The sequence below is a fragment of the Amblyomma maculatum genome, chromosome 10 (assembly GCF_055883805.1).
Source record: "Amblyomma maculatum isolate TAMU_Amacu chromosome 10, ASM5588380v1, whole genome shotgun sequence".
Lineage (NCBI taxonomy): Eukaryota > Metazoa > Arthropoda > Arachnida > Ixodida > Ixodidae > Amblyomma > Amblyomma maculatum.
In genome coordinates this window covers 165,657,831-165,670,904 of record NC_139353.1, presented here as the reverse complement: position 1 = coordinate 165,670,904, position 13,074 = coordinate 165,657,831, and the positions used below count along the sequence as shown (strand labels likewise).

The 13,074-nt window shown below is 45.1% G+C and overlaps 1 protein-coding gene and 1 pseudogene across 1 annotated transcript in view; one reads left to right on the top strand and one right to left on the bottom strand.

The window, feature by feature from the left end:
- Positions 1-13,074, top strand: part of LOC146177848 (BTB/POZ domain-containing protein KCTD3) — a 178,325-nt gene that overhangs the window by 12,812 nt on the left and 152,439 nt on the right. The window contains exon 2 of the mRNA XM_084580612.1: positions 8,182-8,235. Within this exon, the coding sequence (XP_084436738.1) occupies positions 8,182-8,235 (54 nt within the window). The remainder of the gene's footprint in view (positions 1-8,181; positions 8,236-13,074) is intronic.
- Positions 4,566-5,241, bottom strand: LOC146177851 (uncharacterized; annotated as a pseudogene).

Sequence of the window (13,074 nt, the reverse complement as noted above, 5' to 3'; positions counted from 1 at the left end):
GCTGAAGAAGCATAGTGCATGTCCTGTCTTGTCTTCGTCCTCTGTTCTTCTTGCACTTTTCCGTACTGTTCTTCCCGCACTGTTTGTCTTTTTTTTTTTATGTGCTTACTTTTCTCCCGCTGTATGCTTCCTGAGTTACAATTGCACTGTGGATGGGCGTGTCCTGATTTCGCCTGTATGGAAACGCAGTCTCCCAGTAGCTGGAATCGAGCTCTTGAGTGCCCTAACCACGGAGCCACTGCGGCGAGACATTTCGGGAGATGATGCTTTATGCGAGAATGCTTTCTTTCTTTTTTTTGGCAGTTTGGCTCTGTATCTTAATCTTACTTATTTGTTTTAAGCCTGGACGCAACATTACTAGAACCAGCTGGCCTGAAGGTTGAAACTAGAGCATTGCACCGTTTCGGGCCGTCCTAAGAGCCTAGACCCATAGTTATGGACCCAGGCCGGGCTTTGGTTTCATTTTGTGGGCCCGGGTTGGGCTTCGGCTCGTACATAGGGGGCCGATGTGTGGTGTTTTTTAAGGTGGAAGCAGAGTCCAGCCGTCCCGAACGAATACAACATTTGTTCACTCATACACACATATATATATAACGAAAACAGAAACGCCCCCTGGAGAATAAAGAATTCAAATCGAAAACGAAATTGAATTTTTAGTGATTAGTTGCTGTAGGTATTAGTAGAAAAACCCCAAGACATTCACACTGTACTTATTTACACGTATTTACATATTTACACATATGTACATATCAGTCCCAACTAATGGGTCTGGTAATCTTGTAGCCAGGCCGGTGGCCGGCGCGCTCACTTTGAACGCCACAGAACTGTGAGTTGAGCTAGTTGGTGCATCATTTTTTAAAAATACACAGCGCAACAAACATAGGACAAGTGAGTAGAAGGGAACAGCGCTGTTCCCGTCTACTCGCTTGTCCTATGTTTGTTGCTCTGTGTATTTTTTTTAAATTTTAACGCCACACTGTCGGCGCTGGTGACAGGCTCGTAGACTGCTGCTGCAGTGCGCCAGGAGACCGAGCCTGCGTCTTGGAGGAAGGCAGCTGTAGCTCAGCAGGCCGCAGTATGCCAGGAGACTGGGGTTTCCTGTGTGGCAGGAGGCGGCACGCCAGGAGACAGGGGTTGCGGTGTGGCAGGAGGCAGCACGCCCGGAGGGGCAGGAGACAGTACGCCAGGAGACCGGGGCTCTGGAACTCTGGAAAGCTGGGAGGCATTCCATGTACGGCCATTTCCAAGTCTGAAAGAAGCTGCTCCCCTTCTCTCAATCACCTTTGTTGGTGGAGAAAACGTGCAGTCTCCCTTAAACCGAACTGGTGGTTTTCTGACACGGACAAAATCGCCTACGGCTATCTTAGTGTTCTTGGCAGCTCTCCTTTTGTCCGTGTAGCATTTGCTGCTCTGCTGTTGACGCCGAACTCTTTGACAGAGTTGTGCCAATTCCTTGGCTGGGTCTTCCGCAAATCCTGGTGCCTAAAAGCCCAGAACATCCAGCCTGGTTCAAGGCATTCTACCATGTAGCAGAACTGCTGGGGCGACCCCTGTGGTAGCGTGTAGAGTACATCGATAAATGGCAAGATACTCCGTGACTGCTTGCCGGAGTGGTTGTCGTTCGAGGAGTGCAACTTGAAGGAAGTTTTTCAGTGTACGATTGAATCGCTCTATTTGCCCATTCACTTGGGGATAGTACACCGACGAATGCAAAAGACGGATGCCTCTGCTTTGCAGGAAGGTGATGAATTCGTGCGATGTGAACTGAGGTCCATTATCACAGACTATCTCTTCTGGATAGCCTTCATGGGCAAAAACACTCATTAAAAAGTCTTTTACGGTGCTTGTAGACACTTCGCTGCAAAAGTGTGCTTCTGGCCATTTAGAATGGTAGTCAACAAGCATTATGGCAAATCTGTTGTAAGCTGCATGCGCCAAAGGACCAACAATGTCTAGGCCAAGCTTCTGCCACGGTTGCTCAGGCCACTCAACAGGTTGCAACGGTGCTGGTGATGTTTTGGCGGACTTATCTGCCTCCAGGCAGATGTGGCAGTTTTTTATTGTCATTTCCACTTGCTGGTCCATTCGTGGCCACCAGAACCGCTCACGCAGTCGCGCCTTCGTGCGCGTGATGCCCGGATGTGTCTGGTACGCGGTGCTGATGATCTGAGCCGTGAGGGAGGATGGAACAACGAGGCGCTCTGCACGCAGTAGCAAGTTCTCAGCAACCGACAGTTCTTCCCGAATAGGATAGGGTAGAATGGTTTCGCCTCCTCTGGTATGGACTTCTTCGGCGGCTAGGAACTCAGCATGAATGACTTCACGGTTTCCAGGCAACCGTCATTAAGGGCGGCCTGCCTGAACTTCTCCTTTGTCAAACAGGCTGGCTCAATGAACGAGACGATTACTTCCACCTTAGCAATCTCTGCTTTTGAGGTAGGTGCTGGCAGACGAGAAAGTGCATCTGCTATAGTGTTTGTGGAACTCTTGCGGTATTCAACAGTGAAGTTGCAGCAAAGCAGTCATGGACTCCAGCGTGCGATTCGGAGTGGGCGTCTTCCATGTCCTTGGGTCGACAGTAAAGACACCAGTGCTTGGTGGTCTGTTCTAATAGTGAAATGGCGACCCCAAAGGTATGTGTGCCATCGCTCACACGCCCAAATGCATGCTAGTGCTTCCCGTTCACCGACTGGATGTTTCCTCTCTGCAGGCGACAGTGTACGAGATGCAAAAGCGACTGTGCGGAGCTCGTGGCCACTTTTATGCTGCAGGACTGCTCCCAGTCCACAGTCGGACGCGTCGGTCGACACAATTACTGGAAGTGATGGATCGAACATCTGGAGGCCTGTACTGGAGGAAAGCATTTCCTTAACCCTCCTGAAACTACTGTCTGCTTCAGCTGACCAAATGAACGGCTCATTTTTACGAAGCAAGATTCTCATAGGCTCACCCACTTGTGCCAAGTGTGGAACAAACTTGGAGTAATATTCTACGAGACCCAGGAATGAACGGAGGGTGGAAACATCAGTTGGCACTGGAGTGTTAACTATGGAATCTACTTTCTCTGGAAGTGCCGAGGTACCATGTGCAGTGACCTTATGCCCTAGGAACTCGAGTTCTGGAACGTCAAAAAGGCATTTGTTGTTCAGTTTCAGGCCTGCATTCTTGATCTTTTGCAGTACGGTCTTCAAATCTGAAAGGTGCTCTTCTGCAGTTTTGCCAAAAATGATCACATCATCGATGTAGAACAACACTCCAGGGCAACAGTTGAGGATTGTCGCCATCATCTTCTGAAATGCCACTGGGGCAGAAGCCAACCCGAAGCAAACTCTTTTAAAGCGGAAAAGACTGTCATGAGTGATGAAAGCTGTCAGATCCCTACTTTCAGGGTGCAGAAGAACTTGATGGTAAGCGGAAGCCAAGTCAAGTTTTGTGAAGTGTGCAGCACTTACCAAAGCGTGAAGCAGCTCTTCTGTATGGGGTAATGGGAAACTGTCTGGAACAATAGCTTTGTTCGGCTCTCGATGGTCTACACATATCCTGATGCTACCATCTTTCTTGTCAACAACAGCAATAGGGGACACCCATTTAGAAGCATCGATGTGCTCGATGATGTCAAGGCTCAATAACCTCTGAAGCTTTGTTGAGACTGGAGAACGGAGAGAATATGGGAGATGGCGAAGCTTGGAAGCTGCAGGCTGCACGCCTTGTGTCTTGATGCGATGGATGAACCCCTTAGCAAGACCCAGCTCGGGACTGAAAAGCGAACTGAATTCATCTGCTAAGGCTGGCGGCAGATCTTTGTTGCGGGGCTGCTCGCTTGACGGTGTGGAAATGAAACAAGGTAGCAGGTCATTGACGACAGCGGAGCAACGGATATGTGCAAGCATTTAAGAGCAGAACCCTCAGTGCGAAGATCCATGGCTTGAATGCCGTCAAGACTGACCAGACAAGTTTCTTGGTGAACAACATAAAAGCGTAGTGAAGCTGTGCAGCCTTGACTGAACGTCTGCCTGGAAACAACCCTGCACGGAAATCGGCCGTTGAGAGTAGTCTAACAGAGTGACATGTGGAGCAGGCAAGAGCGGAATGCTTTGAAAATATAGACTGTATTCTTGTTCCGACAGGATTGAAATAGACGACCCTGAATCGACAAGAAATGTCAAAGTGACATTTGCGACTTACACTTGAATACGAATTCCGCTACGCGCGGAACGTTGCAAAGTCAAAACTTGCTCGGCACTGCTACATGACGAAACATCTTCATATAACTCAACTTCATGGACTCGGTCTTGCATTTGAGTTCGTTTGCGGTTGCATACTTTTTGAAAGTGGCCCTTGAGACCGCAAAATGAACAAGTCTTTCCATGCGCTGGGCACTGCGGCGCTGATGCGAAGTGGTCCTGCAAGCCGCATCGGAAACAATGTGTTGAACCGGAGCAGCTACTCCGTTCTCGGTTCCGCTCATTGGGGCGGTTCCGCTGCGGCGCACATGAGCCGCCCGCGCCCCTCGCTAACTTTTGCTGAAAAGGAGCTGCTGGCTGCACATTTCTTTTTTTTTTTTTTTAATGATTCGAGGATGGTTTACAACACTGCCGCAATGAAATTGCCTCGACTGAAGCAGAAAGCTCCTTCAGTTCTTCCGTTGCTTGCTCAAACTGAAGTGCAATTCGAACTGAATTATCGAAAGACAGTGTGGAACCCTCTAGCAGTAACTGCTCATGTACGCAGTTGGAGGCTACGCCAACAACGAATTGGTCCCGCAGAGCATCATCTTGCGAAGCAAACGAACAATGTGCGGCTATCTCCCGTAGAGCGACAACAAAGTCATGAACGGACTCTCCTGTGTTTTGGCTGCGGCAGTGAAAACGATGGCGCTGGACGATAACGTTGCAAGACGTCAAAAACTGCTGCCGTAGAGCGGCGAGTGCAGAGTCGTATTTATCAGGAGCGGCAGACTTGTCATGGGCGAGGGCTGCAGCGCTTGGCGCTGACGGTGCTGCTGCGGCGCTAGTCCCTCCATGTAACATCTGATAAACACGCTGGCCCTCCGCCCCCAAACAATGCAAGAGAATGGCCTTGCGCTGCTCTGGCGAATGCGGCGGCTCCGGTTGCCACCAAGTACACGCTGAACATATGCTCCCATTGCTCCCATGGCAATGACGGATGGCCGGACGTCGGAAGGAAGAACAGTGGTGGAGCAAGCCCGGTGAAGTTCATGGCGGCGGTTCCGGACGGTGCGGCGGGGTCGGGGTAGGTAGGGGTAGGTTCACAGCATCCTCGTCGCCAATGTGGTGTTTTCAAAGGTGGAAGCAGAGTCCAGCCGTCTCGAATGAACATAACGTTTATTCACACATGCACACATATATATAACGAAAACTGAAACCCCCCTTGGGGAATAAAGAATTCAAATCGAAAATGAAACTGAATATAACACAATGTTCGAGTTGTGATTTATTATTATTGAGTGAAGTACACTTAAGGTGTTACAGCAGTGGCTTGTTTGAAATAAAGCCGTAATATCGGCCATGAATATGCTCCCGCATCCTGCAACTGCACCACAAAACATTTCTTAAGTGGCTGCTACAGTTCGAGGGAAAGCTTTGTCGACAGATCTCAGGAGAATGCTCGAGGCAAGAGAAATGACCAAACACCATCTGTACCCATACAGACACACATTTAGTTTGTGTAAAATTGTATCCATTGAAATAAGTCATTTAGCTGTGAAGATGCTTGAACATCTATCTTGAGCCATAAAATATAACTGATCAGAAATCTTAAGAAAATGCAAAGTAGTTTATTTCACGTGTATGCAACCTTTTTTATTTGGTTCTTGGAACTTCTTAGTTCTGTGCTGTCTCAGCGCACATGTGCGGGGTCACTCAAAAAGCCGGCCTGACGAATGTTCCTGGTTTTGACTTTTTTGTTGGCCAGTTTTTATGTGTGTGGCAAGTCTACATGCTTACAGGGAGCAGTTTACCTGCAAGGACAAGAATTTTAATGCAAGCACAGGGCTTAGGCTGGGCCCCAATTTGAGATCTCTGTACATCGGGCCGGGCTTAGTAGAGGCATAATTTAGTGGGCCCGGGCCGGGCTCAAGCTTTAAGCCGCAGCTTTGAACGGTAATCCGAAACTTAGAGTAGTCCAGAAGTTTAACCATGGTTGATTTTAGCAGGCAGGTATCCGCGAAGTATGGGTGGTAAATGTTTTGAGCAAGTGTGGACACTGAAGAGCCGTTGTTAATCAGGAAGCGGATGGGCTTGCCTTCATTGAGGACAGTGGCAAAGATTCCGTTTTTCCGACCATTAACCTGTAAAATAGCCTAATTGCTGTAGTTATCCGGCATAGACATTGTATCTGCAGTATTTTTGGCAATTGCATGTGCTGTAAAGGAATCTGAGGTGTTCTGATGTGCCCTCGGGAGCGACCTCTTCTGATATCTCTTTTGATTCACGGGAAGCTTGCTCGCACTGTCTAGCAATGGTCACGGCATGCGACAGAGTCAAAGAAGAGAACGGTATTCTTTCACTTCGTTCTCCCCTTAGCGTGCGCACGTGCAATCACACTTCATCTTTATCACACCAGCCAAAGCTGAGTAAGGCAGCCTCGATCATTGTGTGTTATACATGTCTCTTATGTGAGCTGTCATAATCTGTGACTATAGACTGAAAGCAAGGTAAACTAGCGTGGCTAGTTAGTATGATCCTGATATATGCAGCTATATGGTGTACGTCGCTATCATGAAATCAAGACGACGTGAGAAGCACATACATGTAGACTACTTATACATGTATAAACAAGTAACCGTCCATGTACACAGGAACAAGAAATATGTCGGTGGGCCATTCCATGGCAAGTGATCCAGCGTTTTTTGGATCATCCCGAATTTTGTCAAAAAAAAATCTCACACTTACCAGCCTAGTTTTTCTTTCAAGTATATTTTCATGTCCTGATGGCAAATTTTACTTTGCAATGTAACTGATAAAGAATGCAGTGAACAAACTTTTTTGCAGAAGTAATTTTAATTGCTTAGCTGTTTTACTGGTTGTAATGGAAGACCAAAGGATTGCCGAGATAATCATATTACAGCTTATTTCCAATTCACTCATAACATGCAAAATATAATGCACAGAAAAACACGCAAAATTAAAGAATTAAAATATTTTTGTTGAAGAAGCTCAAAGGCATAGAGAGAATTTTCTAACATACTTTTGGCCTCTTTTTGGCCTCTTATATGTGACAGTGGCTCATATGATGCTGTATGTTTTTTGGCGATGGTGTGGTTTGGAGAGTTGCTTGGCTTGTCTATATATTTCTTGCTCGTTTCAGTAAACTTCAGTTGTGAGTCAGCACTTGGTTTGCTTCTTTCACGACCTTGCCCTTCGAGCTAGGAGGTTCACCATAACACCATACCAGCTTGCTCAAGCGTTTTTCTTTCTGCAAAAACAGTCCGAAAAATTAACCTTATGTTTCATTCTTTGGTGCAAAGCATTCTCTGGCAGCCTCACCCAGATCTTATGGCCAATCTATATGCCTACGAAGCAGCCAGCCAATACACAAAGAAATCTTGAGTCAACATTGCATGATTCACACTATCTGTGTGGCACTAAATACAGCAGCCTTAGGGGCAGCAACACAACATGGCAGTGTCATTGACCGCACTTTTGCTCTGCACAGGCCGTTCGGTTGAATAACATGAACTAAACATGAAGACAGCTATGATTTGAAGACTATGGATGAATGAGCTTTACTCAAATTGAAGAAGTTTTATCATTGTGTGCGTACTGAATCGAATGGTAAGTATCATGACAAATGTTTTCCCACATGCGTCCCGCTGCCAGACGGGATTCTATCATAGTTGATAGTTTGCGCTCTTTCTGCCTACCTGTGTTTATTTTTCCTGTGTGTGTCCTTCTGTGCGCAACTTGTTTCTACAATAGTATGCACTAACTCACCCAACAAGAAGCTCTTCTATATTCTATCATACTCTTGACTTCATCAGCTTTCCCACTCTATAGTCCACCAGTGTTGTGGTTCCTGCATTATTTTTCGGCGCTTAATTGGGCACAGTGCATTTTGCAACACACTGATGAATGTGATGCCTTGTACTGCCAGTGCACTAGAGACTTGTGATTCTACCCATGCTTGTGGCCAGCCCCTGACATGCATTTTTCTCCCTAGGTTTGCCACGTCCAGGCAGACACTGACATGGGTTCCTGACTCCTTCTTCACAAGGTAAGTGCTGCTCAGTGGCATTTCTTTTGCCTGTGTTGTTGTTTTGTAGGCTCTTGTAAGCACCTATTGTCATCGTCATCAGCAGCAGCTGCCCCCACTGCAGGGCGATGGTTTCTCTCATATCACTCCAGTCAACTTGTTCCTGTGCTAGCTAAATCCTTGTGATCTCCACAAACTTCCTAACCTCATTCACCCACCTAATTTTCTGCTCTCCCCTGTTATGCTTGCCTTCCCTTGGAATCCAGTCTGCCACCTTTAGGGACCCTTAGTTGTCCTTCCTTTCTGTTACATGTCCTGTACACACCCACCCATTTCTTCTCCTCAATTTCAACTAGCCAAAAGGCCATTTTCTATCTGTGTGATCCCTCATGCCTTGAAAGAAATAAAATACATGTGGCCACAAATGCACGGGGGTACGGACAGATTAGCTTTTGGCCACTGCACCTTCACTGCAGCTAATCACCCCATGTGTTAACTGCCACTCTCTTGTGTTGTCTTCAACTTCCATCCATGCACAGTGGATCCAAGTATACACTGCTGTTGCATTGCCCTCATAAGGGGCTGTAAGTGGTCTGAAAATATTCTAATTCACCACTACTATGCTCTTCAGCCACTCTCTCGATCTTTACCTGATGCCTGACTAGCCTGACCTTGAAAGCCTTTTCTCGGAATGCAAGTGAAATGTAACATCAAGGGCTAGCGCGGCTGACTAAAATAAATAACTGCAACTTTTTTCTTCTAAATTCAAAGAGTACAGCACGTGAAATATTTTCTTGGTTTTTAAATATATTTTAATGTAACAATGCACTCCTCTTCTACATGGCATTTTTAGGGGTGTAAATGTTTGATTCCACATAGTTTTCGTGTTTGTCATTTCATAGCTGTTATGTGTTGATTTCATTTTTGCATTTTATAATTTATTTTTGACTGCCTGTCATTTTCTGGTGTAACATTGTGCTGCAGTTATGCGCATTTGTGCATATTTCATGGACAGTGGACACAGCGGCAATGATAGCAGTAAAGCATCTGCCTCACGTAAGAGGGCTGTGTGGTTCAAATCTCTTTGCCTCACACTTCACTGGACCAACAGAAAAAAAAATCTGCTTGGTGATGGAATTGCATAAACAGGCTTGGGGTGTGACCTGATGCCAGTGAACACCTCTGGCAACGCATTCCTTCACCAGAACAGGAGTTGGCCACCCTGGTGCAGTAATTGGCCACAACCTCCCATGAATAGTCTTATAAAATCCTGGCCTTGAGTCACCAGCAGCTGTGGAGCAGCTGACCACAGCAGTGGCCAGACCTGTGATGCAGTGGTGCTAAGAATGTCTGGCTCCAGATAGGCTGCCACTGGAAATTGACCCTGGCAACATTTACTGCTGGAACCCTAGCTAGTGAAGCAGGTTTAGCAGTGCTGTTCGATGAACTAGCGGGCATAAAATGCAAAATCATAGGGCTTAATGAGCTTAAAAGGCTGAATGAGGCATATACTGTAAATAAGGGCGGCCATGTATTGTGTTATCAAGGGTTACTGGAGAAATGAGAACTAGGAGTAGGGTTCCTTGTCAACAAGGATATAGCTGGTAATATAGAAGATTTATATAGTGTTAATGAGAGGGTGGCAGGCTTTGTAAGTAAGCTTAATAGGCTGCATTAGCTGAAGCTTGTGCAAGGCCTGTGTGCCTACGTGCAGTCATGATGACCAAGCAGTCAAAAGTTTTTACGAAGATGTAGAATTGGCAATGGAGAAAGTAAAACACAGGTGGGCAATTTAGTGCCAAGGTAGGCAGAAAGCACGCTGGAGACCAGGCAGTGGGTGACTATGGCATTGGTTTTTGGCAGCTGTTCATTGGCATCAGGTTACACCCCAAAACTGTTGCACGGCACTGGGATTCGAGCCACGGTCTTCTTGCACACGAGTCAGATGTTCTTCTCTATGCCACCGCTGCACAGTAACCGTAGTTCTTCGTAAAGAAAGTACAATAAAATTCCCATAAATAAAAGCATTAGGCAAGGAGACACGAGTTTCCTAGTGCTTTTCCCAGCTTGCTTAGACAAACAGTGGCGTAGCCAGAAAATGTGGTCGGGAGGGGCTTCAGAAGAAAATTGCTTGAGGGTAGAGAGGGAGCGGTATATTATGAGTATACCTTGCCCTAGCTGGAGTGGTCGGTACAATAAGTTTAATGCAACAGAAAGAATGCATTATATGATAGTATACATTTGCAAAATAAAAAAATGCACAGTTGAACAAGTACAAAATGGAGAGTTTGTCGATACGAAATTCAATTTTAAGGCCGTGCCGGAAAAAAAATTGAATTAGAGTGTGCTTCTGCAAATACAGTTGATGCAGTAGTTTTTATGATTAATGAGATTACTTTCAAGTTGGAAAAAATATCACTGAAGAAAGGCTAATCTGACCAGCTTCCTCCTTTCATCAAGGCTAGTTAAAAGGTACAAGTTGAAATAAACTAAATGTGAGGTACGTTTAAGGAACTTCATTGTGATGTTGTGTTTACCTAGTGTCGCTGCAAGGCTGTTTCATGATATTGAAGGAAAGTTGTCACAGAATGGAAGCAAGGGCGTGTGCAGATAGGATGTGGTTATAGAAAGAAGCATATTTGGAATTCCGCTACAAACGAAGCTGCGGGACGTGAGGGCCAATAACAGCAGCCAAAACTAACAGCTGGGTTAAATGCTTTAGAGTGAACAAAGGAGGTTATAAAAAAAACGGCTGGAGTGTAAGTTGCCTATACCAGCCAATGGGCTCGGGTGAAGCCTGCAGCGGCCATCTTGAGGGGGGCTAGAAGCGGGCTGCCAAGCACTTGGGAGCGCTGTTCGGTGGCGTTTCAAGTATTTAAAAGACGTTTGAGTTCTGATGGAGTACTGTAGGTTGTCAAGCAAGCCCTACTGGATGTCTCCGAATTGATATGAACAATTTGTAAAAACCTCAATGATATCTGAGTACTGGGGTGTTTTTCTCTTTCACTGCACTGCAAAAATCGTGGCTCAACCTCACTGTCAAGCCTTTGAGTCAAGTCATAGCAATGCAAGTGTTATATAACCATGTAGCTTGTGTCGAGTATAATAGTACTGGATTAATTCTAGGTATTAATTAAGCATGGTTAATTAATCGACTGCTATTCTGCCGTTCAACCCTAGGCTTTAGCGACATCATCGAGTCATATATCGTTAGATAGCTTATGTTGAGTATAATTACACAATGTTCACTAGGTCCTAATAATTACTGCTAATTAGGTATTTGTGAATACGAATTAAAAAAATTATGCTATAGCTTCAAGTCGTATATCTTTGGATAGCTTGTGCCGAGTATAATTTCACCAGACTACCTGCATATCGTATCGTTTCGTGGCTTATATTGAGTACAGTTTTACTGAACTAAAGTTACTTCACTGCACTAAGATCCTAACTTCTGATGATTAGTAATTATGATTTAAGCTGAACTGTATGCTGAAACTTCAAGCCATGTATCGCTGAACTGGTCTCGACAAATAGAATTCAAAATCAAGTTTTAAATAATGCAAAAGTCATGTAAAATGGAGCTAATGCTGAACAGAGTTAGATGGCCAAACTTTTTTACATTTTAGCCACTCCAGTTTGCAGCTTCCTCGGTCGGGATCGGGCCCATTGCCTGTTGAAATTCTTGACAAGGCCCACTGTGGCCAGATTTACGAACTTACTTTAAGCTTAAAATATACCAAGCCCCGGCCTAAGGTAGAAAATAATATGCACAGCAGTTCACGCTTCTTCATATTTTTAATGCACTCTCTTGAGATGTAGAAACGAAGAGTCATGCAAATTTTCAAATAAAAGGAATTTAAAGCATCAGAAATAAATACACTCAACAAACCTGAGGAGCTATTGAATTCAGCATTTTGTGAAAAAAAAAAAATTAAGAGGAAAAACATAGCTTCTGATGCTGTACAAAAAGAAATACATACTGCTGTAAATAAAAAACCCGGCCATCACACTGATACAGGCAGCATTGTTAAGCTTAAAAGCTTGCATAGCACACATAATACAGCTGTATACTGGCTCTGAAATTAGTGAACACATCGGTTAATGTGCACTATTTTACGATGCATATATGCGCTCGCATTGCGCTCTGATTGCTGACAGTGTAGAATTTTATGTAGGAAACAAGCTGAAACATGGAGGGTACCAAAAGGGTTTTACTTAAAATGAGGACAACGCAGAAAGCTATGGAATGGAAAAAGGTAGGTGTAACAATATGAGATAGGAAGCGCACTGAGTGGGTCAGAGAAATAACTCAAGGTAATGGCATTTAGTGGAAATCATGAAGAAATGGACATGGGCAGGAGACATAGTTCGAAGAGGGGATAACTGGTGGTTGCTAAGGGTAACAAATTAGTCTCCAAAGGAGGGAAAGCATATCAGGTGGCAGCAGATAATTAGGTGGGCAGATCAAATTAAGAAGTTTGCAGGGGTCATTTGGATGGAGCTTGGAGAGGTGCCTTCATCTTGTAGTGAGTATAATCCGGCTGCTGCTAGTAATGATAGTGAAATGTTTGATTTCACTTAGTTTTTGTGTTTGTCTGTTTTTTGTTGCTTTCATTTTTTTTATTTTTCTAAATAATTGTTGACTGCCTGTCATTTTCTAGTGTCGCATCGTGCTGCAGTTATGCGAATCTTTGCATATCTTTATGGGAGTTGGGCACAGTATGAGATGCAAATACTTTAACTGAACAACAGAGGGTGCATGTCAAATGAGAACCCTCTACAGCCGCCATTCTGGGATGAGAAAGCTCAGGCTGCTTTTCCGTGCACTTCACGGTGGTGGTGCTGTTGGTGACTTCAGAA